General features: G+C 43.6%; 1 protein-coding gene across 4 annotated transcripts in view; it reads left to right on the top strand.

The window, feature by feature from the left end:
• ctif (CBP80/20-dependent translation initiation factor) overlaps positions 1–25,000 on the top strand; it is a 194,087-nt gene that overhangs the window by 154,074 nt on the left and 15,013 nt on the right. For all 4 annotated transcript variants that reach the window (XM_017711333.2, XM_017711332.2, XM_017711331.2 and 1 more), the window contains one exon: positions 412–567. In XM_017711333.2, coding sequence (XP_017566822.1) covers positions 412–567 — 156 coding nt within the window. The remainder of the gene's footprint in view (positions 1–411; positions 568–25,000) is intronic.

Below are 25,000 nucleotides of genomic sequence, written 5' to 3'. Positions count from 1 at the left end.
CTCAGTTTCAGAAGAAATGCTGGATGAGCAGCTGCCTGCACCGTCATGCGAAAGTGTGAGGACTCGTCAAAATGTATGAAGTGCAAGATGTGGCTGAAAGGTTTAAGTGCTGTGCAACAAGGGGATGAAATGTCTGGCCTTGATTCTCACGCCAGCGATAGGACTAATGAAGATAGTCACAAGTAGTCTTTGTCTTTGATATGCTGGCAAAGAAAGGCCTCTTATTTAAAGCTTATTTATACAAGCCAAGAATAGGTTATATGTTAGTGTGATCATGCAAACTGTGAAATATGTTATATGATCGCGCATGCTGAGCACACCTACGCTGAGCTGTAGTGCACCATCACCACACACACCACACACCTCTGACTCTGTTGTGCTCTCTCTCTCTCTCTCTCTCTCTCTCTACAGAAGGACTTTACCCGGAGGGATGAGCTGCAGCAGACAGATGTGGAGTGCTGGCTGGGCTTCATCACGTTCCTGTGTGAGGTGTTTGGCACCATGAGGAGCAGCACTGGAGAACCCTTCAGAGTGCTCGTGTGCCCCATCTACACCTGCCTACGAGAGGTACTCCCACATTGCGTTACCATTCACTGTGCACTACACAGAATGAGCATCTTTAGTCCACGTCCGTATGATAAACTGCAGAGATTTGGGTTTTTATCGTTCAAACACAACCAAACATAACTTAGCAAATCATATAGAACGGGAGTGCCCAGTACGTCTGTTGTGATCGACCAGTCCATCGCACAGTGCTTGTTGGCAGATCGCGCCTCATTCAGACTGTCAACAGACTGTCAACGTTCTTACAGCTTCTGGTGGCAGGCAGGTTACCATAGCTACACCACAGCCGCCTAAAGCGCTGCTGTGAGTTCGCCTCTCTAGCAAAATAGAAAGTTTTCATTTATCGGTTGCCAGGTTGTGTAGCGCATTTTGGCGTTTTTTTTTTTTTTTTGTAAGCTGCCTCTCCATCTCCATTTCTCAGATTTTGGTATAATTTGAAAATACCTGTTACCCTTTAAATTCTGCGTGCATTTTATGATAAATGTACTAAAAGAAACGGGCCGAAGTGACTGTCTGGTTCCATTGACTTGCATGTAAATACACCATCTCCTGTAAAGGTACTGAAGAATTCCAAACCCTCTTGATCCAGGGGACTCGGTCTGTCGTCTGGACAAGTGAAGTTTATTCGTTGCACGCAGGTCTTAGACATCCAGCTAGCCTGTAAGACATTGGGCTAAAACAGTTATATAGCTGGACTGATGCCGAGATTAGACCCAGCTCATACAGGACAAGTAACAGGTGTGACAAACACGACCATACAGGGGTAAACGCACCATAGGCAGCCTAAAATACAACTGCGGCACATGCACACATACAGAATGCATAACACAGATACAACACAATTCGCAAAAATGAAATTCCCTCAGCACAGAGAAAAAAAATGCTTCATGCAGAGCAAGAGGACTATTTTTTGCAATGTCAAACTCAAAAATCATCTGCTTGATTTGCCAGTTAGACAGTATGCTTCCAGAGAAGGGGAACATCAGGAGGCAATATAAGAACCATATGCAGAAACTACGCCAACGAATTCCCAACTAAAAGTGAATTCAGGAAGAAAAAAGTGCTCCAGACTACACAAACCTGGCTGGCAGTAAGATTAGCGTGAATTTCCAGTCGTTTGCCCTGTAAAAGACCACTGAGGTGCATTGAAAACATTTCAAAGCTTTTAAAATAGGATGAGGTTCACGATAACCTGTCCACTAGATCTCAGGCCACACAAGTTTGGGCACCCCTGGTGTAGAATGGCTGGATGAGAGTCCCTGAGAGTCGCTGGTTGAGAGTATTTATTACCGTGGCCCAGCTCCTCCAGTGCTCCATCTTATCCACCTTGTGAAGCTCCTAGAGAAAGAGAGCGAAGACTAGGCCAGTCTTTGCTTTGGTGCACCTAGTTGCATGTTGTGAGTTGCATGCAACGTATTTTCACAGTTCATGAATTCAGATCAAGGTTGCACGCAACACATTCCGTTACTCCACTAGTTAAACAAGTTAGCAGCCCCTGGCTTTTTAAGACAAGGTGTCGTCCTTCGTACGTGGTCGTCTGCGATGTTTTGCTCATCACATATTTGCAGCATTTGTGTTGCCTTTGACCAATTTTTCCAGCTGTCCTAGCCGTTCTTTTTTATACCTATAAATCGTATCTATATATCTTTTATCTTTACAGTATATTTGAGTTTTTAAGCTGTTGTAGGAATGATGGGCCTTTAGTAAGAATGGTAAGAAAATGCAGTTACAGTTGTTCTTGATATTTCTCTCATTCTGTCCTAGAAGCACTAATTCATCAAGGCGTGTCTCTGTGTAACCCAGGCTCTGTGTATAAAGATGCTGTGATGCATCAGGAGGAGAGAAAATGAATGTACATGGATCATAACAGCGGCGTCTAACAATGACGCATAAACTGTGGCACAAGCAGCCACTTAAACTTTCGACTGGCTAGTTAATCCAGCTGGTTGCGGAAACTTTATATGAAATCAGCCGTTTGAAAAGATGTCATTGGACATATTTTGTGAGGTGTTATTGGTTTTGTTCATGAATGAACACCGTTGAGTTTCATTGTACGTTGTTGTAATGTGCAGTTTAGTTTCATGCAAGTTCCATCGAAAACCAGCTTGGTTGCGATTATCAGCATCAGAATCCTTTATTGATCCCAGAGGGAAATTGCAGTTGTTACAGTTGCAGCCATTTATGTAAAAGAATAAACACTTTAATCATTTAAAACAAAGATAAAGAGAAGCTTGCAATATGTACATGAGATTTAAGCTCTTATGAATACAGTAAAGTGGCGGTGACTGTGATAGTAAATATGAAACATCTAGTGTAAGGCAGTTCAAATGGTAGTACCTTTGAGTTATTGCACATTATTATTATTACACATATGAACTGTTAGGTGTTGAGTTTTGCGCAGATGAGCCACACTTTGTGAATCACACACTGAGGGAGGAGTTATAGAGTTTGATGGCCACAGGTAAGAATGACCTCCTGTGGCGCTCTGTGGTCATTTCAGTTGAATGAGCCTTGCACTGAATGAGCTCCTGTGTCTCATCGCTGTGTGGGTGGGAGCCATTGTCCATAATGGCCTGCAGCTTAGACAGCGTCCTCCTCTCTGACACGGCCGTCAGCGAGTCCAGCTCCACACCCACAACATCACCGGCCTTGCCGATCGGTTTGTTGAGTCTGTTGGCGTCTGCCACCCTCAGCCTGCTTCCCCAGCATGCCACAGCACAGAGGACAGCACTCGCCACCACAGACTCAGAAGAATCCTGAGCATAGTCCGGCAGATGTTGAAGGACCTCAGGCGCCTCCGAAAACAGAGACAACTTTGGCCCTTCAGTGTTAGTCCAGTCCCAGCCCCGTCCATCTGGGCATACAGAATCATCTTTGTGACATTTAGAAAGCTGCCCTTTCACAGATTTAAGGACAAACGTTGAATCCATTGTCTTCCTTCTTCAACCCTTTAAGACCTTTCCTCTGTAATCCCACATCACGTCTACTCTACATCTGCCCATTAGATCATGGTGTATACAGATAGATGTTCAGCAGTCATTCAGCAGCCTTATTAGACCCACAACGGGGAAGTTTCACCTCCGCATTTTAACCCATCCGTGCAACCAAACACCACATACACACTAGAGAACACACACTGGGGGGTATGGATCATTAGGGGACAGCGAGCACACAGACCTATCCAGTCCTTTTGGGGGTTAGGTGTCTTGCTCAAGGGCATCATCGGCTCATGGGATCGAACCGGTGACCCCCAGCCCATGACTGCCCCCTGTTTATTCATACCTTATTGTCATTCTTGGGTTGCCAATCAGATGAGTAAATCCAGCATCCAACAGATTCAATCAAAGGGATTTAGACTTCAGGTTATTTAAAAAAATGTATAACTAAAATTGAAACAAATGGACACACAAGGTAACCTGCAGTATCTCAGGTTTACAGGACATGTGGTCCGTTGTTTTCCCACATATCTAAACTGCAGACAAAGCATTCATTCTCATACTTCTGTTTAGTCACTGCTAACTCTGATATAAATGAGTGTAAGTGCTGCGCTGCCTGTACCAATTCCCGTTTCTAGACACACACGTGTGGGTGTGTGTTTGCGTCTGTGTGCGAGTTTTAGCAGGTAGGACGTCACGAAAACGAAGACAAAGATGACGATTATTGAACACTCACCTGGACACAACTCCCTTCCGAGAAGTTGGTTGTCATGGCAACTGAACTGAAGCTTTGTCTTACACACACACACACACACACACACACCAACATAAACTTACACACACGCACACTCCCACACTGCAGACACACTCATTCTTGGCTCCACCACAAAAACCTGGAGAGAGAGGGAGGTAGAGATTGCGGGGGGTGGTTTAAGGTTTGATTAGAGACTCCACCACAGAACCTTCTGTCGCGCTGATTGCGAGAAGGCCAAGCCGAGAGGCCCACCGGAACCGCGGGATGATGAGCTTGAGAAGGAGTGAAGAAAGAAAAGAAGAGGAAATTAAACGGAGAGAAGAACACTGTGAATTGGGAGAGCTTTTCTAGACTGATTTGAATTTGGGAAAGGGTTCTAGAACAGTAGGAGCAGTGGAGAACATTCAAGGACTTTAGAATTGAATTAGAACAGTTTGAAAAGGGGAGAAGATTCTTGAGACCTGTGTGAATGAGGGGGACGTTCTAGAACATTGTGGATACGGAGGACAGCATGGAACGCTGGAGAGCTTTCTAGAACCGTTGGAACGTGGGAGGACATTCTGTAGCAGCTTGAGTGGAGAGAACATTCCAGAAGACTGTAAATTGGCTTAGAACATTCTAAAATGGTGTGAAAGAGGAAAAACGTTGAAGAACACTCTGAATGGAGAGAACTTTCCAGAACCGTATGAATGAGGAGAACAAGCCAGAAGTATGGATGAAAGAGGACATTCTAGAACAATGTGAATGCAAGGGAATGTTCTACAACTGTGTGAGTGGAGGGAGAACATTCTAGAACATTGAGAGTTAGGAGAACAGTTTGAAAAGGGGAGAACTTTGTGAATGAGAAGGACATTCTACAACAGCTTGAATTGGTAGTACGTTCTAGAACATTGTAAATAAGAAGGACATTCTAGAACAGTTTGTATTGGGAGAACATTCTAGAATGGTGTGAATGAGGGCAGTCATTGTAGAAACGTGAATGGAGAGAATTTCTAGAACAATATGAAACACGAGAACAGTATGGATGAAGGAGGACATTCTAGAACCACATGAATACAAGGGAACGCTCTACAGCCGTGTGACTGGGGAGAACGTTCTAGAACATTGTGAATAAGAAGGACATTGCAGAAAAGCCTGAATTGGGAGAACATTCTAGAACAGTATTCACTGCTTTTGTGATGTCACAGAAAATGGTTCGTTTTATGTGTCCGCTTATTCCTGCAGCAGTTTAGCTCCGCCCATTCACTCAAGTTAGGAGGAGTGTTTCTGCTTTTTGAAGGAGGCACAATACAGGACAGCCAATCAGAACAGAGGTCATTTACATATGAATTAAAGGCACAGTAACTAAAACAGCCTTTTAGGTTCTGTGGCAGTGTCGCGTCTTTCTCTCCTCATGGACACATGTACATACACCGCGTTTAAAATCCATCAGCGCTGCTGTGTCTGATCCACTCAGACCAGCGCAACACACACTAACACACGGCCACCACATCAGTGTTGCTGCAGTGCTGAGAATGATCCACCGCCCAAATAGTACCTGCTCTGTGAGGGTCCATGGGGGTGGGGGAAAGTCTGGTTCCATTGACCTACATTAAAAGTAAACTAGATTTTTTGCTTCTCCTGTAAAGTTACTATTTTGGAGATACGAGGTTTGGTTCCAACAACAGCGACATAATGCACTACTGTGTGGTCTGTGGTTGGAGTGACCACTGCTGTGAATGAACTCCAGGAATGTCATTGGCAGGTTTAACACAGCCCTTTGAAGCGTGTGTGTGGCATGCAGACACAGGCTGGTCATGTCTGCTCACATTGCACATCAGAGCTTCAGCTGAAGTCAGGTGTCTTTTATAGGGGCTGTTCATTTTAGCTGCTTATTTAACACTAGAGATGCACGGATGAGGATCATACATGTGCAAAACTCTTAGACACATAAGACGATTGTTTATGTGTCTCTGGGCATTAAGTGTTTCTTTGCATGTAACAGTTCAGTAGAAATAAAGGAAAGTAAAACCCAAAGCCCCAAATCTGCTCAAATACTGCTCGATTTTTTTGCATGAACAAAAGTAAAAGTCTTGCATGATGATTTTTACCAGATGGAACAATGTGGTTTTGCTTCAATCAGTCTCTAAAGCTACGTTCACGTTACATTGCTCAGATCCGATCTCTCTGACTCGATGGTTCACACTCGTTTAGGTAAGAGACTCAGATCTGTCGTTAATGTGATGAACCGGCGTCCTGAAATGACCCTCATGAGCTCGTCCTACTCAGTAACGTCACGTGACTGAATCACTGCATCATCAGCACCAACTAACGAGCAGAACGAGCTTCGCTGAGAAGATCATTAACTCTGATCAGCTCTCAGCTTCATTGTTAGAGCCAGACGGAGGAGAAGAAGGTGAGATGAGCTGCTTTTCCACCGTTTACAGGCTTTAACGTCTGTTCGGCGCTGTTGCCACGGTAACGCTGAATGATGGTCTAGTTGTTCTGTCACCACTGCCAATCTACAAGCTTGCCTAAGATCTACGACAGGTTCTGACATTCATGTAGTCTCGCTGTCAGTGTGCATCAGAATCTAAGATGTATATCGCCAAAAGTCTTCAGTCCCCCATCCGAATCACTGAATTCAGGTGTCCCAATCACTTCCATGGCCACAGGTGTGTAAAGCCGAGCCCCTAGGCCTGCAGACTGCTTCTACAGACATTAGTGAAAGAATGGGTCGCTCTCAGGAGCTCAGTGAATTCCAGCGTGGTACCGTGATCAGACGCCAGCTGTGCAGCAAGTCCAGTCGTGAAATTTCCAGCCCCCTTCCCGTTCCAACATGACTGCGCGTGTAAATGCCTGAATCCGGTTACATTCCCTCTCGGAAAGTTTAAGTCCGTTCTGCATGTGCGTCACATAATGAGAGTTTATACTGTTCGACACGGCGGAGCAGAAACTGGTCTGCAGAGGAGAGGAGGTTTATGCTCTGATCTTTAAAAGACGGCGGTGGGACAGACGTCCAGCTTACATGTCTCAGATCATGACATCTATACGATTGTACGGATAGGTCACAGACACGTCTTAGGGGGCAGTCATGGGCTGGAGGTTAGGGAGCTGGCCCTGTGACCGGAAGGTCGCCGGTTCGATCCCCAGCACCAACAGTCCATGACTGAGGTGTCCTTGAGCAAGACACCTAACTCCCAATTGCTCCCCGGGTGCCATGGATTGGGCTGCCCACTGCTCCGGGCAAGTGTGCTCACTGCCCCCTAGTGTGTGTGTTCACTAGTGTGTATGTGGTGTTTCACTTCACGGATGGGTTAAATGCAGAGGTGGAATTTCCCCAGTTGTGGGATTAAAAGAAGTATTACAACGTCAGAATAGGCGTCTTTCTGTGATCATCTGGCGAGATGTGAAGCTCAGGTTGAGAATCACTGGTTTTCAAGCTTTTTATGAAGCTTGAAACTTTACACAGCGCCCCCTTGTGGAGACAACATTCACCTAGAAATCTGGCGTTTACTGCAGTTATGTTTCATACTTATTTTCATTAGACAATATTATGATTTAAGTCTGAAATGCACACTATCTGGCCAGAGTTACAGTATGTGGATACCTGTCCATCAAACTATATGAGCTTATTGGACATCCCACTCCAGAACCATTACTATGGCATTAATATGGACTGGTGCGGCAATTTCTGCCCGCTTCAGCACTCAGTAGCCTTTGCCTTGTGAATTTACCTAGTGGACCTTCTCGTGGCTGCGCTGTTGCTACTAGACACTTCTATTCCACGGTAATTGCACGGGGTCAGATCTATCAAGGGAGAAATTTCACGAAGTTACTTTTGGCAAAGGTGGCATCCCATGACAATGCCGCGTTTAAAGTCACCAAGCTCTTCAACGCAATCCATTCTACTGCCAGTGTTTGTCTAAGGAGACTGCATGGCTATGTGCTTGGTTGTGTACACCTGTTAGCAATGGGTTTGGCCGAAACACACAACTTAATGGAATCGCTGAACATGCTGTTGTAAATATACTAAAAAGAGTTCAGTGTAAGTCTCAGCTCTGCTAAAAGCACTTTGCGCTGTGAAATACACATCACAAGCGAGTTTTCCACCCACCTTTTATTATGAATTTTGACAATATTTTTTAAAAAACCTTTAACGGTCGCAGCACGGACAGCAGCTAGACGGGCTGGGAGTGACTCAATAAGTCCTGGTAGGTTGTCACAGGTATCTGGAGCTATGCTGACTGCAGTGCATCCCACAGCTGCTGGAGGGGGCATGGGGGGAGGATCCATAGAGCAAACACGACAATCCAGGTGGTCTCACAGATGCTCAATTGGGTTCAAGTCTGGAGAATTAGGGAGCCGGGGTATTACTTGGACGTCTTGGTCATGCTCTTCCAACCAATGTTGGACATTTCTGGCCGTGTGACATCACATCGTCATTAGGAGGGCAGTCCACATACTTTTTGTCTTTCAGTGTGTTTAAAGTTCTATTACATTAGAATATTTAACCAAAAAAAAACAAGGAAAATTTGGCAATTTTTATTTTTGAATCCATGTGACCGCCCTAATTGCGACCATCTCATTTTAAAGCATTGATATTGACCAATACTCGGACCAGTACTTTGAAAGTATTTGTGTCAGAAGAGAAAAATCATGCCAGCTCTATTTTCATTACATTGCCAGACACGCTGCAGCCACAATATGTAGGAATGTAATCACAATATGGCATTTGTCCATATTGAGCAGCATTAGCGCAGACGTACCCGGATCTGTAGGACCTCGAGACTGAGCTGTTCTCCCACTTGAGTGTGAATTCTTATCTGGTAATGTCTGTCAGCACACTGTCACTGCCTCTGCTCACTGCAGTCTGTCTGCCTTTCTTACCGTCTCTCACAATCTCTTTTTCTTTTTCTCCTGCGAGCGTGTGTGGCAGAGGTGTGAAATTAAAATGACACCCGCCTACACATGGGCACTGAAAAAGCCAGTGAAATAAGGCAGATTAACAGACGGGAGGAGAGGAAAAAGAGAGAAAATTCCATCAGAGAGATCGCACAAGGACAGACAGACTGGGAACACAGCAGTTTTTGAGGATAAGTTCCTGCCACTACTGCAGACCCCCCCCCAAGTCAGTGCGTTGGTACAGTCCAAACGCTTTTCCCCACTCCGGCTGGGAGGCCCCAATTACCTTCCCCAGGGTGGCCCGCATTCCTCTGCTACCCATTACACCATTAACACCAGCACAGCCCTGCAGGATTTGTCCCAGAGCAAAGGGCACAGTGGCACGAAACGCTGTAAAACATAATCCAGCAGCCCCCTCTCTCTCTCTCTCTCTCTCTCTCTCTCTCTCTCTCTCTCTCTCTCTCTCTCTCTCTCTCTCTCTCTCTCTCTCTCTGTCTCTGTCTCTGTCTCTCTCTCTCTCTCTCTCTCTCTCTCTCTGTCTCTCTCTCTCTCTCTCTCTCTCTCTCTCTCTCTCTCTCTCCGTCTCTCTCTGTCTCTCTCTCTCTCTCTCTCTCTCTCTCTCCGTCTCTCTCTCTCTCTCTCTCTCTCTCTCCCTCTCTCTCTCTCTCTCTCCTTCTCTCTCTCCGTCTCTCTCTCTCTCTCTCTCTCTCTCTCTCTCTCTCTCTCTCTCTCTCTCTCTCTCTCTCTCTCTCTCTCTCTCTCCATCTCTCTCTCTCTCTCTCTCTCTCTCTCTCTCTCTCCCTCTCTCTCTCTCTCCTTCTCTCTCTCCGTCTCTCTCTCTCTCTCTCTCTCTCTCTCTCTCTCTCTCCGTCTCTCTCTCTCTCTCTCTCTATCTGTCTCTCTCTCTCTCTCTCTCTGTCTCTCTCTGTCTCTCTCTCTCTCTCTGTCTCTCTCTCTCTCTCTCTCTCTCTCTCTCTCTCTCTCTCTCTCTCTGTCTCTGTCTCTCCCTCTCCCTCTCTCTCTGTCTCTCTCTCTCTCTCTCTCTCTCTCTCTCTCTCTCTCTCTCTCTCTCTGTCTCTGTCTCTCTCTCTCTCTCCCTCTCCCTCTGTCTCTGTCTCTGTCTCTCTCTCTCTCCCTCTCCCTCTCTCTCTGTCTCTGTCTCTCTCTCTCTGTCTCTCTCTCTCTCTCTCTCTGTCTCTCTCTCTCTCTCTCTCTGTCTCTCTCTCTCTCCCTCTCCCTCTCCCTCTCTCTCTGTCTCTGTCTCTCTGTCTCTCTCTCTCTCACACACACACACAAAGGCTTGTAAAGCTATCTTTGTGGGTTGTTTCCATTATTGTAATGTATTACTGTATCATCATTAGTAGAAGTACTTTACATTAATACTGTATTGCAGTTTTGCTTATAACAATGAAAGAACTTAATGAAATCGCTGAACATGCTGTTGTAAATATACTAAAAACTGTTCAGAGTAAGTCTCAGCTCTGCTAAAAGCCCTTTGTGCTGTGAACTAATCACAAGCAAGTTTTACCCCCAGCTTTTATTATGAATTTTGACAATATTGAAGAAAAAAAAAAACCTACACAGTGGAGTCACATTATTATGGCCACCAGCTAATACCCAGAGTAACCTCTGTGTGCAGCACAGACAGCAGATAGACAGGCTGGGAGTGACTCAGTAAGGTCCTGGTAAGTTGTCACTGGAGCCATGCTGACTGCAGGGCATCCCACAGCTGTCTCGTTGGCCCCAGTGGTGTTTGCAGAGGTTTGGTGGGCAGGGGTGAAGTTGGACATCACCTTCAGCCCTCATTAAATGGGCCACCGCCTGGCTTCTCTGACCTGTTAGGGCTGAAGCCGTGTACAGCTGACAGAAGGCTGTCAGAATTGTACTACAGAGAGCAAATAACGGGTAAAATCCCTTAACGTTATACACCGAGCACATTTTGGAAGCGCTCCAGTATCCGATATGTGTCGCTTGTGCCATGTGAGCATTTCCACTCCGTTTGTAAGTGGCATATGATCCAGTGTGTACTGCTTTTTCCACATGAAAGCTCCGTCTCAGTTGATGAGGTCGAGTCAAATTGTAATGAAAACCACAGAGCAGAGCAAAGTCAAATTGAAATGTATTGTTTGGATCCACAAATGAAAACCCATCGTCAGTAAGGACAGCTGAAGTAGACAGGTTTTCTTATAATTGTAGAAAATACTACACAACATTTTACCTAAGACTCAGTTTAATGAACTAAAATGAAATATTAATATATATTAGTAAAATTGTGCTGGTATGAGTGGATCAGACGCAGTAGAGCTGCTGGAGTTTTTAAACACTGTGTCCACTCACTGTCCACTCTATTAGACACTCCTACCTCGTCGGTCCACCCTGTAGATGTGAAGTCAGAGACGACAGCTCGTCTGCTGCTGCACAGTGTGTGTTGGTCATCCTCTCGTCCTTCATCAGTGGTCACAGGACGCTGCCCACAGGACGCTGTTGGTTGGATGTTTTTGGTTGGTGGACTATTCTCAGTCCAGCAGTGACACTGAGGTGTTTAAAAACTCCAGCAGCACTGCTGTGTTTGATCCACTCAGACCAGCACAACACACACCAACACCACGTCAGTGTCACTACAGTGCTGAGAATGACCCACCACCCAAACAGTACCTGCTCTGTGAGGGTCCATGGGAGTCCTGACCACTGAAGAACAGGGTAACAGAGTATCAGAGAAACAGATGGACTACAGTCTGTAACTGTAGAACTACAGAGACCAGCTATACAGTAAGTGGAGCTGATAAAGTGGACAATGAGTGTAGAAACGAGGAGGTGGTCATGATGTTACGCCTGATTGTGTAGATTATATTATATAAAATATCTAACTTATAATATTTAATGTATTTCTAAATTAAATTAAACTAAAAAATAGATCAAATATGCAAATTTTGTATATTTAAACATAAAAATTGCCACTGTTGTAGCAAAACATGGTACCCTTTTAGAAAGGATAGTCCTTCAAGGGTTCTTTAGCAAAGAAAATGGTTCTATAAAGAACCATGAACACTCAAAGAACCCTTTTGCGTAATTAAAAGGTTCTATGCATCATGAAAGTGTCCTTCAGATTGATGAAGAATATGCTGTATATGATTCGATATAGAACCTTTTTGAAAAGGGTTTCTGTGTAGCACCCAAAAGGGTTCTTCAATTGTTACAAGCTTGACATCACAACAGTAAGAGAACCCTTTTGGGCACTGTATAGAACCCTTTCAAGATTAAAGGCTATAAAGAACCATGAACACTCAAAAGAGCATTTGCATGATTAAAGGGTTCCTTGTATCGTGAAAGGGTTCTTCAGATTGATGGAGAGTGTGCTGTAGATGATTCTATATAGAACCTTTTTGAAAGTGGTTCTATATAGCACCCAAAAGTAACTGTGTCAAGCTTGTAACTAGAAAAACCCCTTTGATTGCTGTATAGAACCCTTTTCAAAATGGTTCTGTATAGAATATAGAACCGTCTGTAGCACATCAATGAACATTTTCCATCAATCCAAAACACTTTCATGATGCAAAGAACATTTTTATCATGCAAAGGGTTCTTTACGTGTTTACGGTTCTTTATAAAGCCATAGATGAAGCCTTGAAGAACCGTGTTTTAAGAATGTTCCTTCACAGCAGAGGAAAAGTTGCTCTTAACTTTAGTGTGTGGGGTTTTTGGACCATTTCTGTTGGTCCTTCCATCATAAAATGAAAATTTCAGCAGGTTTGGGGTTTTTGACACGTCCATAATGTAGACATACGGTACTGTGAGAAAGTCTTGGGCGCCTAAGACACATTTTCAAAATCTGTTTGCGTAGTTTGTGTTTATTTAAGTTAAGTGATACTTTTTTGATCCCACAACCGGGAAAATTCCACCTCTGCATTTAACCCATCCGTGAAGTGAAACACCACATACACACTAGTGAATACACACACACTAGGGGGCAGTGAGCGCACTTGCCTGGAGCGGTGGGCAGCCCTATCCACGGCGCCCGGGGAGCAGTTGGGGGTTAGGTGTCTTGCTCAAGGACACCTCAGTCATGAACTGTTGGCCCTGGGGATCGAACCGGCAACCTTCCGGTCACAGGGCCAGTTCCCTAACCTCCAGCCCACGACTGCCCCCATTTTGCAGAGAAAAGTGTTATGTGACTAAACAATATTTATAGAATATTAATTAACAATGATATATATATATATATATATATATATATATATATATATATATATATATATATATATAATAAACAGTGATTTTCTGGATGTTGGTGTGTTTGTTTAACCATCTCCAAGCCTCTCCTCGAGGAAGTCCAGTATTATATGTAGTTATAAAGCAGCTCCTGGTTTGACCAATCAGTGCTCAGTAAATTGAGCTCATGATGTAATTGATGATAGTAACGAGTCTCTGTGGCGGCTGTGAAGGTGTCAAGGAAAAATATGGACCCAAGAAATTCTCGTTACTTTTTATTGTTTTTCTGTTTATTTGAATTATGAATACGACTTTATTCTAATGTATATTGTGATAAACTCACTGCTGAGGTCAACTGTTTAAACTTTGCTTAGATGCCTCAAACTTTCGCCCAGTGCTGTATAGTAATAAAAACGACATGAAGAGCTCTTAGAACTCAGTGGAACAGCCAGCAGAGCTGAAAACTGCTCCAAGTCTGTAAACTCACTGCGAGTTTGGCGAATGACTGAGAAGCGTGCTCAGAGACATCTGTGAGTTGAAGGTCGTGTTTATTGTGCTGTTTGTTCAGTGAGCGGTTTAACATGTTTCTGTCAAGCAATCCCATCTGCCTTTCATTCAGCATTATAGACCCGTGTGGCCTTAATTGAATGCTCACATTATACACTTCACTTCGTAGAGCTTCTGTGTGTGCAACCCAGGCGAGACGCTGTGCGCAGCTGTAGGACGCCGTACGGTCGAGTGAGGCATATAGATGTAGAGTAGAGGTGAGAGTAGTGGAGGCTATATGACCACATCATCCTTATCATGATAAATTATTTCACAGCCAGCTTTCTGAGTATGTGGTGGGTGTGTTTTCGTTGCTTTCAATCAATCAATTAAAAAAACGAATAAGCTGTGATTAATCATGATTAATTGTGAAGGTTGAATAGTATTTACTTGTATTTTTGGGGGAGATCAAACAAAAGACTTCATGAATTGTATGCCAGTGAACAGGCGTGGCTGTATTGTGCTTCTGCTGTGCCAGCGGTGCCTTCAGTGTGTCTTTGTTGTGTTGGATCCACTTTGAGGAGCTGAATTTCAGGGCAGGGGTACATCCTGGACGAGTGTCTCCTCTTCTTGACCATGAGAGGCTTACTGACCATTCAGCTCTGCTGTGTTTGCACGACTATTTTACAGCGCTTGGCTAAAGCATCAACATACCCGCCGTCATGGAGAGCCACTGATATTGCCCTCACAGAGCAGGTACTGTGTGGCCCTTTAGTCATGCAGAGGGTCTTAGAACCCTTGAAGAACCATGTACGACAGTGCCACAAAGTCACTGAGCTCTTCAGCGCATCCCACTCTAGCGCCAATGTTGTGTGCATGTGGCTGAAACACCCGCGGTCAATATTTAGGAGGGGCGGTCAACTCTTTTGGTTCATATTGCATGATTATTCTTGAATATGGACTGGCGACCTGTCCAGGGTGTATCCTGCCTTCCGCCCGAAGACTGCTGGGATAGGCTCCAGCTCCCCCCCGCGACCCTGACGGAGAAGCGGCTTAGAAAATGGATGGATGGATGGATGGATGGATGGATGGATGGATAACTTCGAAGCTCCTTGCGCTTCTTGGAGCTGCCACAACTTTGAACTTTTTAAGTTTAATTTCCATGTGTATAGCAGAGTACTGTTTAAAAAATAGCCCATCTGAGTGGGAATTGGGGGCAGTCGTGGGCTGGAGGTTAGGGATCTGGCCCTGTGACCAGAAGGAAGGTTGCCGGTTCGATCCCCAGGGCCGACAGTCCATGACTGAGGTGTCCTTGAGCAAGACACCTAACCCCCAAATGCTCCCCGGGCGCCGTGGATAGGGCTGCCCACCGCTCCGGGCAAGTGTGCTCACTGCCTCCTAGTGTGTGTGTGCTCACTAGTGTGTATGTGGTGTTTCACTTCACGGATGGGTTAAATGCGGAGGTGGAATTTCCCCAGTTGTGGGATTAATAAAGTATCGCTTAATGTGCGTCTTTGAATGCCGGACCAGCGTTTTAACTCCTCCAGACCAACACAGATCGCTGAAATGTTTAGTTCAAGACGTCTGTTTTAAACCCCAGTATACAAGACTTGCATACTTGAATAAGAAGAGAATCTCCTGCTCTCCTGAGTCAGAAAGATTGACAGGTTCGTTCACGTCCTGTGTTGTAGACAGACGCCCCTCAAAGGGCGAGGCAAAGGCCAGAGAAGTGGAAGGAGATGTTTACACTGTGTGCAGTTGTCCTCCCACTAAATATAAAGGAATCAGAGGACAGCCCATTTAAAAGAAGACACTTGAGCTGAAGAATGAAGCGACTGTGCAGCCACACCCCCAAAATCTTTTCAGATTCAGGAAAGCAGCCAGGTTAGCGTTCAGTTTGGCTCTGATCTCTCTCGGATGTCCTAACGAGACAGACAGACAGATATTACTCTGTGTTTACATGACCGTCTGTCTGACAGCCAGGTGTGAAGTGTTTTCGGAGTGTGTGTTGGCGCTGGCGAAGTGGCAGGACAGGTTTGTTAATTACAGGTATCTGTGTGTAGCTACATGGCAGATGGGTGTGGAGCACAGCCTGGAGCAACCAGGCTAAAAAAAGAGAAGGACTGATGATCTATGATTTATATTAGAGAGGTTTGGTCCATACAGTGCAGTCAGATCTTTGGCTGTGGATCAGTTTAATTGTTCTGGCATGATTCAGATTTATATTTGTGTATGTTAAAGATACTGAGCGTGTTTACATGCCCTCAATAATCCGATCGTAATGGGATCTCATTCAAGTGGTTGTGTACCCAGCACACTCCGATGTCTTCGATCGGAGTAAGGTCTGGAAATCTGATCGAGAGATCTGATCAAGAGGCTGGGTTTTAGCTCAGTAATCACATTTCTCAGTGCACGTGGACTCTTACTCTGATTTCTTTCGGATTTCTCAGTCCGTGCATGTGTGAAAACAGTCTGCTATACTGGAAATAAGCGAGCAGCGTTGCCATGAGATGCAGCAAAAAAAAAACCCTGAAACTGACTACATGTTTGATGAAATGAAGGGTTTAAATATCCTTCATCTTCTAGGTGATATATTTTGGACAGAAACGACGTAACTTGAACGATGTGGTTAAGCTCACTGGTTTAGCATTTGAATAGCTGGCCTTTGTAGGTAATAATAATTGTAATTATAATAATAATTAATAATTAATTTTATAATAATAAGATTTACATTTTTTTAAATTGTGTTTAGATGGCATTTCTTCTTTTCCTGTTGTATCAGTTAGTATAGAAAATGATCAAATCTTACTGAATACAAAATTCTGGTATTACTCCAACTGTGGCCAACTCTAAAATGTGTAAAGCTGACGTCAAAGCAAAAATAGACGTCCTTTAAGAATCAAAAATATCTCGCCTGGTCGTTGCATAATTCCATAATAGGTCCCTTCAGTATTATTCTGAAATGAGTAAAATAGAAGGCTAAAAATAAGGAAAGTCCTGTGATTCACCAGCCAACTGGGATGTTCATTGGTGGCCTGGCAGTAGATGCAGTAAGATGGGATTTTGGAGTCCTGTGATCATGTGACATTACATTGCATGCTGGGAATATGTATTTTTTTCACACTAATGCAGTATTAAATGTGTTTTGGTATTGGATTTGAGTGGGTCTGTGCTAGGATGTGAGATTTGCAGTGCCTTCGCAGGCTACGGAGCAGTTCTCCGAGCCCGGGAGACCTGCGTCAGGTGTGTTAATAAAGGGAATATTAATGGAAGCGGTGAGTGGCCCGTGGGAACTTTACATTCAGCATGTATCGGGCAGGAAGCACGGTCTGTTTTATACATTACAGGATTCCTGGCCTTTGTTTGGAGAGAGGTGGTGGTGAAGGAGAGACGCATAGATTGAGCGGGAGTGTGTGTGTGTGTTGGTTTTTGTGTGGTTTCAGGACAGAAATGCTCCTGAGCTTTTATAATGCCTTTCACAGATGCTGCAGGTCTTATTTTCTAAATGTGAAAGAGCAGAACTTGTTGGGGTTAATTAGACCCAAACATAAGAAAATTGCATCTGATTGCATGTAGATACTTGTGGGATATATTATTACATATATACACCAATCAGGCGTAACATCATGACCACCTCCTTGTTTCTACACTCATTGTCCACTTTATCAGCTCCACTTACTGTATAGCTGCACTCTGTAGTTCTACAGTTACAGACTGTAGTCCATCTGTTTCTCTGATACTCTGTTACCCTGTTCTTCAGTGGTCAGGACCCCCATGGACCCTCACAGAGCAGGTACTATTTGGGTGGTGGATCATTCTCAGCACTACAGTAACACTGATGTGGTGGTGGTGTGTTAGTGTGTTGTGTTGGTCTGAGTGGATCAGACAGAGTTTTTAAACTACAGAGTGCACCTGTATAGTAGGTGGAGTTGATAAAATAGACAATGAGTGTAGAAACAAGGAGGTGTGTGTATACACACACACACACACACACACACACACACACACGTGTATATATACACATGTGTATATACGTTCTACCATTGTATAAATATAAGTATGAGTGTGTGTGTTGCTGTAACCTGAGCCAGTGACTGTCGGGGCTCTCCTCTCTTGGGATGTCATTATGGGATGTCTCACTGTGGACATAAAACAGCTGTATCCCTGGAGACCAGACCTGTGAGACCACTTCAGTTATTACACAGACCACCAGAGCTCTGCTCTGAAGTCCAACACACACACACACACACACACACACACACACACACACACGCACCCTACATAGTTCACACAGCCTGAATTTCACACACTGGCTACACAGACCACACAGGTCTTCGCAGTGCACCATTCCTCAACACTTCTACACACTGAATGTTTGTTCAGGTTCTTTATATTCTTTCAGACTCTGTACGCAAATGTCCACTACAAGGCTGGAAGCAGCACAAAATTTTCTAAAGTTAAAATTTGAAGAGACTTTAGATGTTTATTAACTGTGTGAACCAAACAGGCACATTACCAGGACCGTAAAGATAAAGGTCTCTTCTTTTGATCTCCTGCCAGTTATGCTGTGTTCATGTCTTCATTTACAACAGCAAATAATTGTATAGGTAACAGTGTGTGGATGTTTAGCTGTCTGCGTGCTTCTGTATGAAAGATGCTCAAGGCCTCCTTTCTTGTTGGGTACCCTAACCCCCCACCCCCCCCATTAATCAAACCTTCTAATTGATTTGTTTAATCGGAGTAGCACTAAAGCACCAGTGATGTGTGACTTACAGTCCTTTTCATTGCTCACTTGTTCAGGACCATATTTTATGATTCAGACCAAATAAACAATTCAGCTTTGTTTGATGATGTTCGGTGCATATCGGATATTTGTGTCTTGCCTTCTCTGTGGTTCTTCCTCATGTTCTTGGGGAAGTTCCCCCATTTGAGTCTTGGGTCCTTCCAGTGTGTATCTTGGTCCTTCTCAGCATTTCCTCCTCATTTTCTTAGGCAAGTTCCCTTTTTACATCTTGGTTCCTCTCATTCTTTCATCCTTTTGCTGTTGGAAGTCTTTTGAGTCTTGGTTCCTTATTGCTATCTTAATGTTAAAAAAGCACTATACAAGTGAATGTGAATTGATTACCATGGAAGACACTTTTTTGAGTGTTAAAGGTAAATATACTCAGTTGAGTAAACTGTTAAATCAATTCTTTGCAAGTATTTTGCTTAACTTAACCCCCTAATGTCCCGGGGTTTATTTATTTTTTTATTTATTGAACCTTTAATTTAAGCAGGCAAGTCATTAAGAACATGTTCTCATTTACAGTGGCAGCCTGGCAAGCAGTTCTTCAGGATTGTACAGTAAAGTTTGGACCTCAGCAGATGTTGTTTGAGAACTGACATTGACGGAAAGCCAGTCTTTTGACAAACACTGTAACCTTAAACATGACTGGTACGCTGGAGCACAGTTCAGTTCCTTATTCTTACAAATAAGGTTAATTTGATAGGAGTTACTGAATAATTTGCAGTAGCTACAGAATAATAAGTCTTAATCTTAAGAACTGAGTGATAAGCCTAAGGTTTAAGAGGGTAAGCGCAGTAATAGGGTCTCTCAGTGCCAGAGCTACTTTTCTGGCTGGGCTTGTGTGGAGTTTAATGACTCCCTGCTCCATGTCAGCCGTTTCTGAGACAGTGTCCAGGCCTTCCTCTTTGGGCTTTGATCATCCTGCTCTGCCCGGCCCCAGTGGGCCCCCACCCTTACAAAGACCTGTCTGTATCATTGCCCCAGTGCCGTTCCAAGCTGTCTCACTGGAGCTCCCCACACAAACACGTTCGCTTCTATACAATCTCATTCCTTCTTTTTACCCCTACCCCTTGTTTTCGAGAGTCACCTTGGCCTTTGGAGCTGAGTTACAGGGCAGTGGTTGAGATCTTCCTCTATGAAATTAGACCTGCTCTGCTCTGTAGGCGACCCTGCCCGTCTGCAGGGACAGCAGAGGAGGGGAAAGTTCAGCTCCTCACTGCTGGGCTTTAGTTACATTTAGGGATCATACGCCTTCAAAGACGGGGGGAGTTATTCATTATCACCCCCCTAATTCTACAGTGATATGAAGCTGAAGTCAGAGAAGAGATTCACCAGATTCTTGTCCGTTCCACCTTAAATCTAGCATCATTTGCATTCACGCATTTCAGCCGTCAAAACTGCTGGACTATTTAAGGTGGGACGGGTAATTTAGCTTGCCGGCTACTGAGACATCAGCATCATCCCTGTTATGAAGAAAAGGCCCAGAATACATTGAAACAACATTAAACTAAGATCAAACAGTGGTTATTGTCGCTTTTTCACAGAGAAAATTCTCACATTTGCGGGTTTCTTTGGTCTCTTGTTCAGCCGTCTAGCTGTTTTTCTTTTTCTCATAACTCTGTTTGGAGCGAGTCTCTAACAGTCTTGGTTTGGAGGGCCATGGAGCCCCAACCTCACCCTCCATCTCAACTAAAATCGGGACACCCTACCCCGAGACGTGAATGGAGGGTTAGGGCTAATCGGTAGGGGCGAATTGTGAAATGGGATTGGGTCATTTTTAGGACGTGGGATCATACGTATGTCCAGAAAGTTTATGTACGTACCTAAATGTAAAAAATATGTTTCATATGTCGTATATTTCCCATCACTGCTGTCAGAACAAAACCTTGTATGTCTATTTTTGTCATTTTTCAGTTTTTAACACGTTTCGCTTTTGTGTAAATGGACCATTTTGGTTAAGTGGACCAAAACAAAAAAGTTCTGGTTCCATTGACTTACGTCGAAAGTTTGTTTTTTTCTTTGCCGTTTTGGAGATACGAGGTTTTGCTCTGGCAGCAGCGATATGGAAGTATCTATATGATACATGCGTGTACAAGTACGCAGTTTTTGTCAACTCAGATCAGTTCAGCTCCAATGAACAAGTGGCAGATTTACTACTGCAGCACATTCGTATCACGCAGCCGTGTGAACCCATTTCTCACCGAGCTTTATATTAAGTTTGGGAAGGGAGAAAATGTAGAAGCGAATAAGAATCATGGAATTTAATTCCCCTCGTGTTCATGTTTCATGCCAGGCTGCAGGCGGATTATTTCCGTTTGTTCCGTGTATTAAATAACACTGCGGGTCTAATATAGAAACCTACAGGGAGAGAATAAAAGTCTGCGTTTACGTGGTTTTAGCCCAATCATAGTGGCATTTTAAAGATTTAGTTTTTCCTTTCTATGTGTACCTATATTTAATAACTGGTCCCATATGTTTTATATGCACTCGCTGTCCTCTAGTCTTTGTAGTTCACATATGGGTGCGAGTTAAACAAAGACCTAACAGATTATACAGAGAAACGTGCAGACTACAGGCTGTAAGCGTGGTCTGTTTAGTGACCCAGAGCTGTTCATCCAGCATCAGCAAATGACCTCACTAATTCCCCTGTGGAATCAAATCCTCACAGCAATGTTCCAGCCTTCCCAGAAGAGGAGAGGCTGATACTGCAGCGAAGGAGACAAGCTCATTATTAATACCTTTCATTTCAGAAGAAGTACTGGAGGAGCAGGTGACCACAGACAAGCATGTCCATTCCAGCCTCTGGTTATCCCTCACACTCTTAAGAATGACGGTTCTTCAGGGGTTCTTTAGTAAAATGGTTCTATATGTTCTATATATTCTTCCATGAGTAAAGGCTTCCTTGTAGCGTGAACGTGTTCCTCGAATGGATGGAGTTTGTGCTGTAGATGGTTTTATATATAGAGAACCTTTTTAAAAGGGTTCTGTAAAGCACAAAAAAGCATTCTTCTATTGTAACAAGCTAGATATACTAACAACAGTAGAAGCCTTTTTGGTGCTATATAGAACCCTTTTTAAAATGGTGCCGTATAGAACCTTATACAGCACATTCTCCATCAGTCTGAAGAGCTCCTTCACAGTGCAAAGTACCCTTTAGTCAAGGAGAAGGTTCTTTGAGTGTTCATGGTTCTATGTAGTACCATTTTCGTTAGTAAGGAACCCATGAAGAACCAGTGTTTTTAAGTGTGTAGATTTAAACAGAGTGTTTTTGTTACTTAACCTTTAAGAATTAAAATGTAAATGAGCTCTCTTCTGATTGGCTGTCCTGCATTGTGCATCATTCAAAAAGCAGTACAGAGGTCCATGTGCTGTTGCTGTAATTTTCTGGATTGTTATCTTGAGGTAACGAGTTAATTGCCTTGTTATCTCAAGATAAGTTATCTTGAAATAACAAGTTATGTTGTTATCTTGAGATAACAAAGTTGTTGTCATGAGATAATGACTTCATTATCTTGTGGTCTCAAGATAAAATTTGGTACCTTGAAATAACAAGTTATGTTGTTCTCTTGAGATAACAAAGTTGTTGTCATGAGATAATGAGTTCATTATCTTGTGGTCTCAAGATAAAAGTTGTTACCTTGAAATAACAAGTTATGTTGTTATCTTGAGATAACAAAGTTGTTGTCATGAGATAATGTGATCATTATCTTGTTTTCTTGAGATCACAAGATGATTAACTCGTTATCTCAAGAAAACAGTGCCTTTCTGGGCCTTCATAGTCTTGGTTTCCTGTAACTTCAACATGAATGGGCGGGGCTTAACGGTTGCAGGCTGAATAACTGGGTGTACCTAAATGTGTTTTTTTGTGACATCACAGAATAAGTGAATTAAAATCGCGGCTTGGCTTCCATGTATTGATGATACGAACTGGGTTTTGGAACTTAAACAGCCTAAAATGTGCTACATTAACCTCTTAATCACCTTGAGAGCACCGGTGGCTCCAAAACGCACTTCATGTGCTTCACAACGTTCATATTCCATAAGCTCCATTCAGAAGCTGGGCGGCGTGTGAGGCTGTAGCTCTTCTCTCCAGTCTAATAGACGATGATGTCATTTTAAACCCTTATAATAAAAGAAGCTGAACTTTGTTTTTCTACTGAAAGTCGAGCCGTTTTTCCCCAAATCTGGGCTCTAAACTATAAACAGACGGCGTCTCTTCAGTGATCTGCTCTGGAAACATCACTTTTAGAGAATAACACAAAGAGCGTCGGAGATTTTTGGCTTTCAGCAGTAAATCGTAAGCATATAGTGACATGTGGAGATCATAAAACACACATTCTGTTAATCTTATATATATATATATATATATATATATATATATATATATATATATATATATATATATATATATATATATATATACACACATACACATATAAATAAAAGAAAGCGTCCATTTATTTCATGCAGTTACTGAATAATTTGCCTTTCAATTTGCTCGTGTAAATTCAGATGGACAAACCAAAATATCACCTGGGGAATAAGAGGTTAAGGTTAGACAGCTTATAATTTGCTGCGTCAAAAACCTTTTTATTTTAGAAAAGCCAGGAAAATTCAGTTTTTTACTGTAAGGGCTCTTTAAAAAGTGGAGCAGGGAGCTCCTGTTAAAAGCGCCATTCAGGACCGTTTTGCTGGTAGGTTGCTTCTGTTTTTCTAAGGTTTTCCTACGCACGTCTATCTTCAGTCACTGGGATTACAGTAGAGAGAGAGAGAGAGAGAGACAGAGGGAGAGAGACAGAGAGACAAAGAGACACAGAGGGAAAGAGAGAGAGACACACAGAGGGAGAGAGAGAGACAGAGGGAAAGAGAGAGAGAGAGACAGAGAGGGAAAGAGAGAGAGAGAGAGACACAGAGGGAAAGAGAGAGAGAGAGAGAGACAGAGGGGGGGGAGAGACAGAGAGGGGGAGAGAGAGACAGAGACACAGGGAAAGAGAGAGAGAGAGACACAGAGGGAAAGAGGGAACGAGAGAGAGATAGAGAGGGAAGGAGAGAGAGAGAAAAAAGGAAAGAGGGAGAGAGGGAAAGAGAGAGGGAGAGAGAGAGAGAGAGGGGGGGGGGGAGAGGGAAAGAGAGGGGGGGGGGGAGAGGGAAAGAGAGGGGGGGGGAGAGAGGGAAAGAGAGAGGGGGGGAGAGAGGGAAAGAGAGAGGGGGGGAGAGAGGGAAAGAGAGGGAGAGAGGGAAAGAGAGAGACACAGAGGGAAAGAGAGACAGAGAGGGAACGAGAGAGGGAAAGAGAGAGGGAACGAAATTGAGAGAGACAGAGAGAGAGACAGAGAGAGAGACAGACAGAGAGACTGTGGTGCAGACACGGCCTAGCCGGCGGTAAGCTCAGATGAAAAAGGCAGGGTTTGTTCCCTGTTGTGTTCCTCTGTCAGCGGGGGGCTGCGTTTGATGCTCATGCAGCCTGTCTGCCTCCGCGTCCTGTTCAGCGTCTTAAAGCGTGATGTTTATCATGAGCCTTTATTCACCGTGAATACACGAGGTACACATTTACTCACGCGCACACTCAGACGTGTTCACTGATCCTCGTAGAGACCCGTTCTGAGAACATACAACCTGCAAACACGGTCAGCAGGCCGCAGCTCCTGCGTGCAGCAGCAGAGCGAGATGCTCGACTTCCACGGCAGCAGTGACGGCAGCTGCGTCTGCATTTTGTGGATCATCTCCGTTTTGCCTGTGAAGCCGTTGATTGTGCTGTGAAAAACACTCAAACCTCAAATACCTCGCACTCGAGCTCTGATGACCTTTAAAGGAGAGGTTTTGGCAGTAGAACAGAAAACGTACAGAAGAATGAGACATGGCTAAAAACAGTAGCAGCTACTTTTATCCATTTATCCATTTGTGGCATTTTGTTTTCTCCCTTCAGGTCCATTCATATCATTTGTGTGGTTTTGCGTAAAAACCCCAGTTCCAAAAAAGTTGGGAGACACTGTGTAAAGTGTAAATAAATGTAAATAAAAATGGTGGAATGATCTGTAAACCTCATAGACCCATATTTTATTCAAAATAAAACATAGAATCAAAATAATAAAATCCTTATAGCCTTTACTACTCTTTTAGCTCGAAAGCAAATACTACTGAAATGGAAAGATAAGTCCCCTCCAACTTTTAAAATGTGGTTTATTGACCTTTTATACAATTTGACTATGGAAAAAATAAGGTAATCTATAAGAGGTTGTGCCTACAAATTGTTTGATATCTGGCAACCGGTTTTGGATCAAATTAGGGAGATGGATCCCTCGCTAATCTCATTCTCACAGGAGTAATGTACATATTTTGTAATTTTTTTTTTCTTCTCTCCTTTTTTAAATACTAATACTT

This window comes from Pygocentrus nattereri, chromosome 16, assembly GCF_015220715.1.
Source record: "Pygocentrus nattereri isolate fPygNat1 chromosome 16, fPygNat1.pri, whole genome shotgun sequence".
NCBI classification, from domain to species: domain Eukaryota; kingdom Metazoa; phylum Chordata; class Actinopteri; order Characiformes; family Serrasalmidae; genus Pygocentrus; species Pygocentrus nattereri.
The sequence above is the reverse complement of the archived record's forward strand: the minus strand, read 5'-3'. Positions and strand labels throughout refer to the sequence as shown.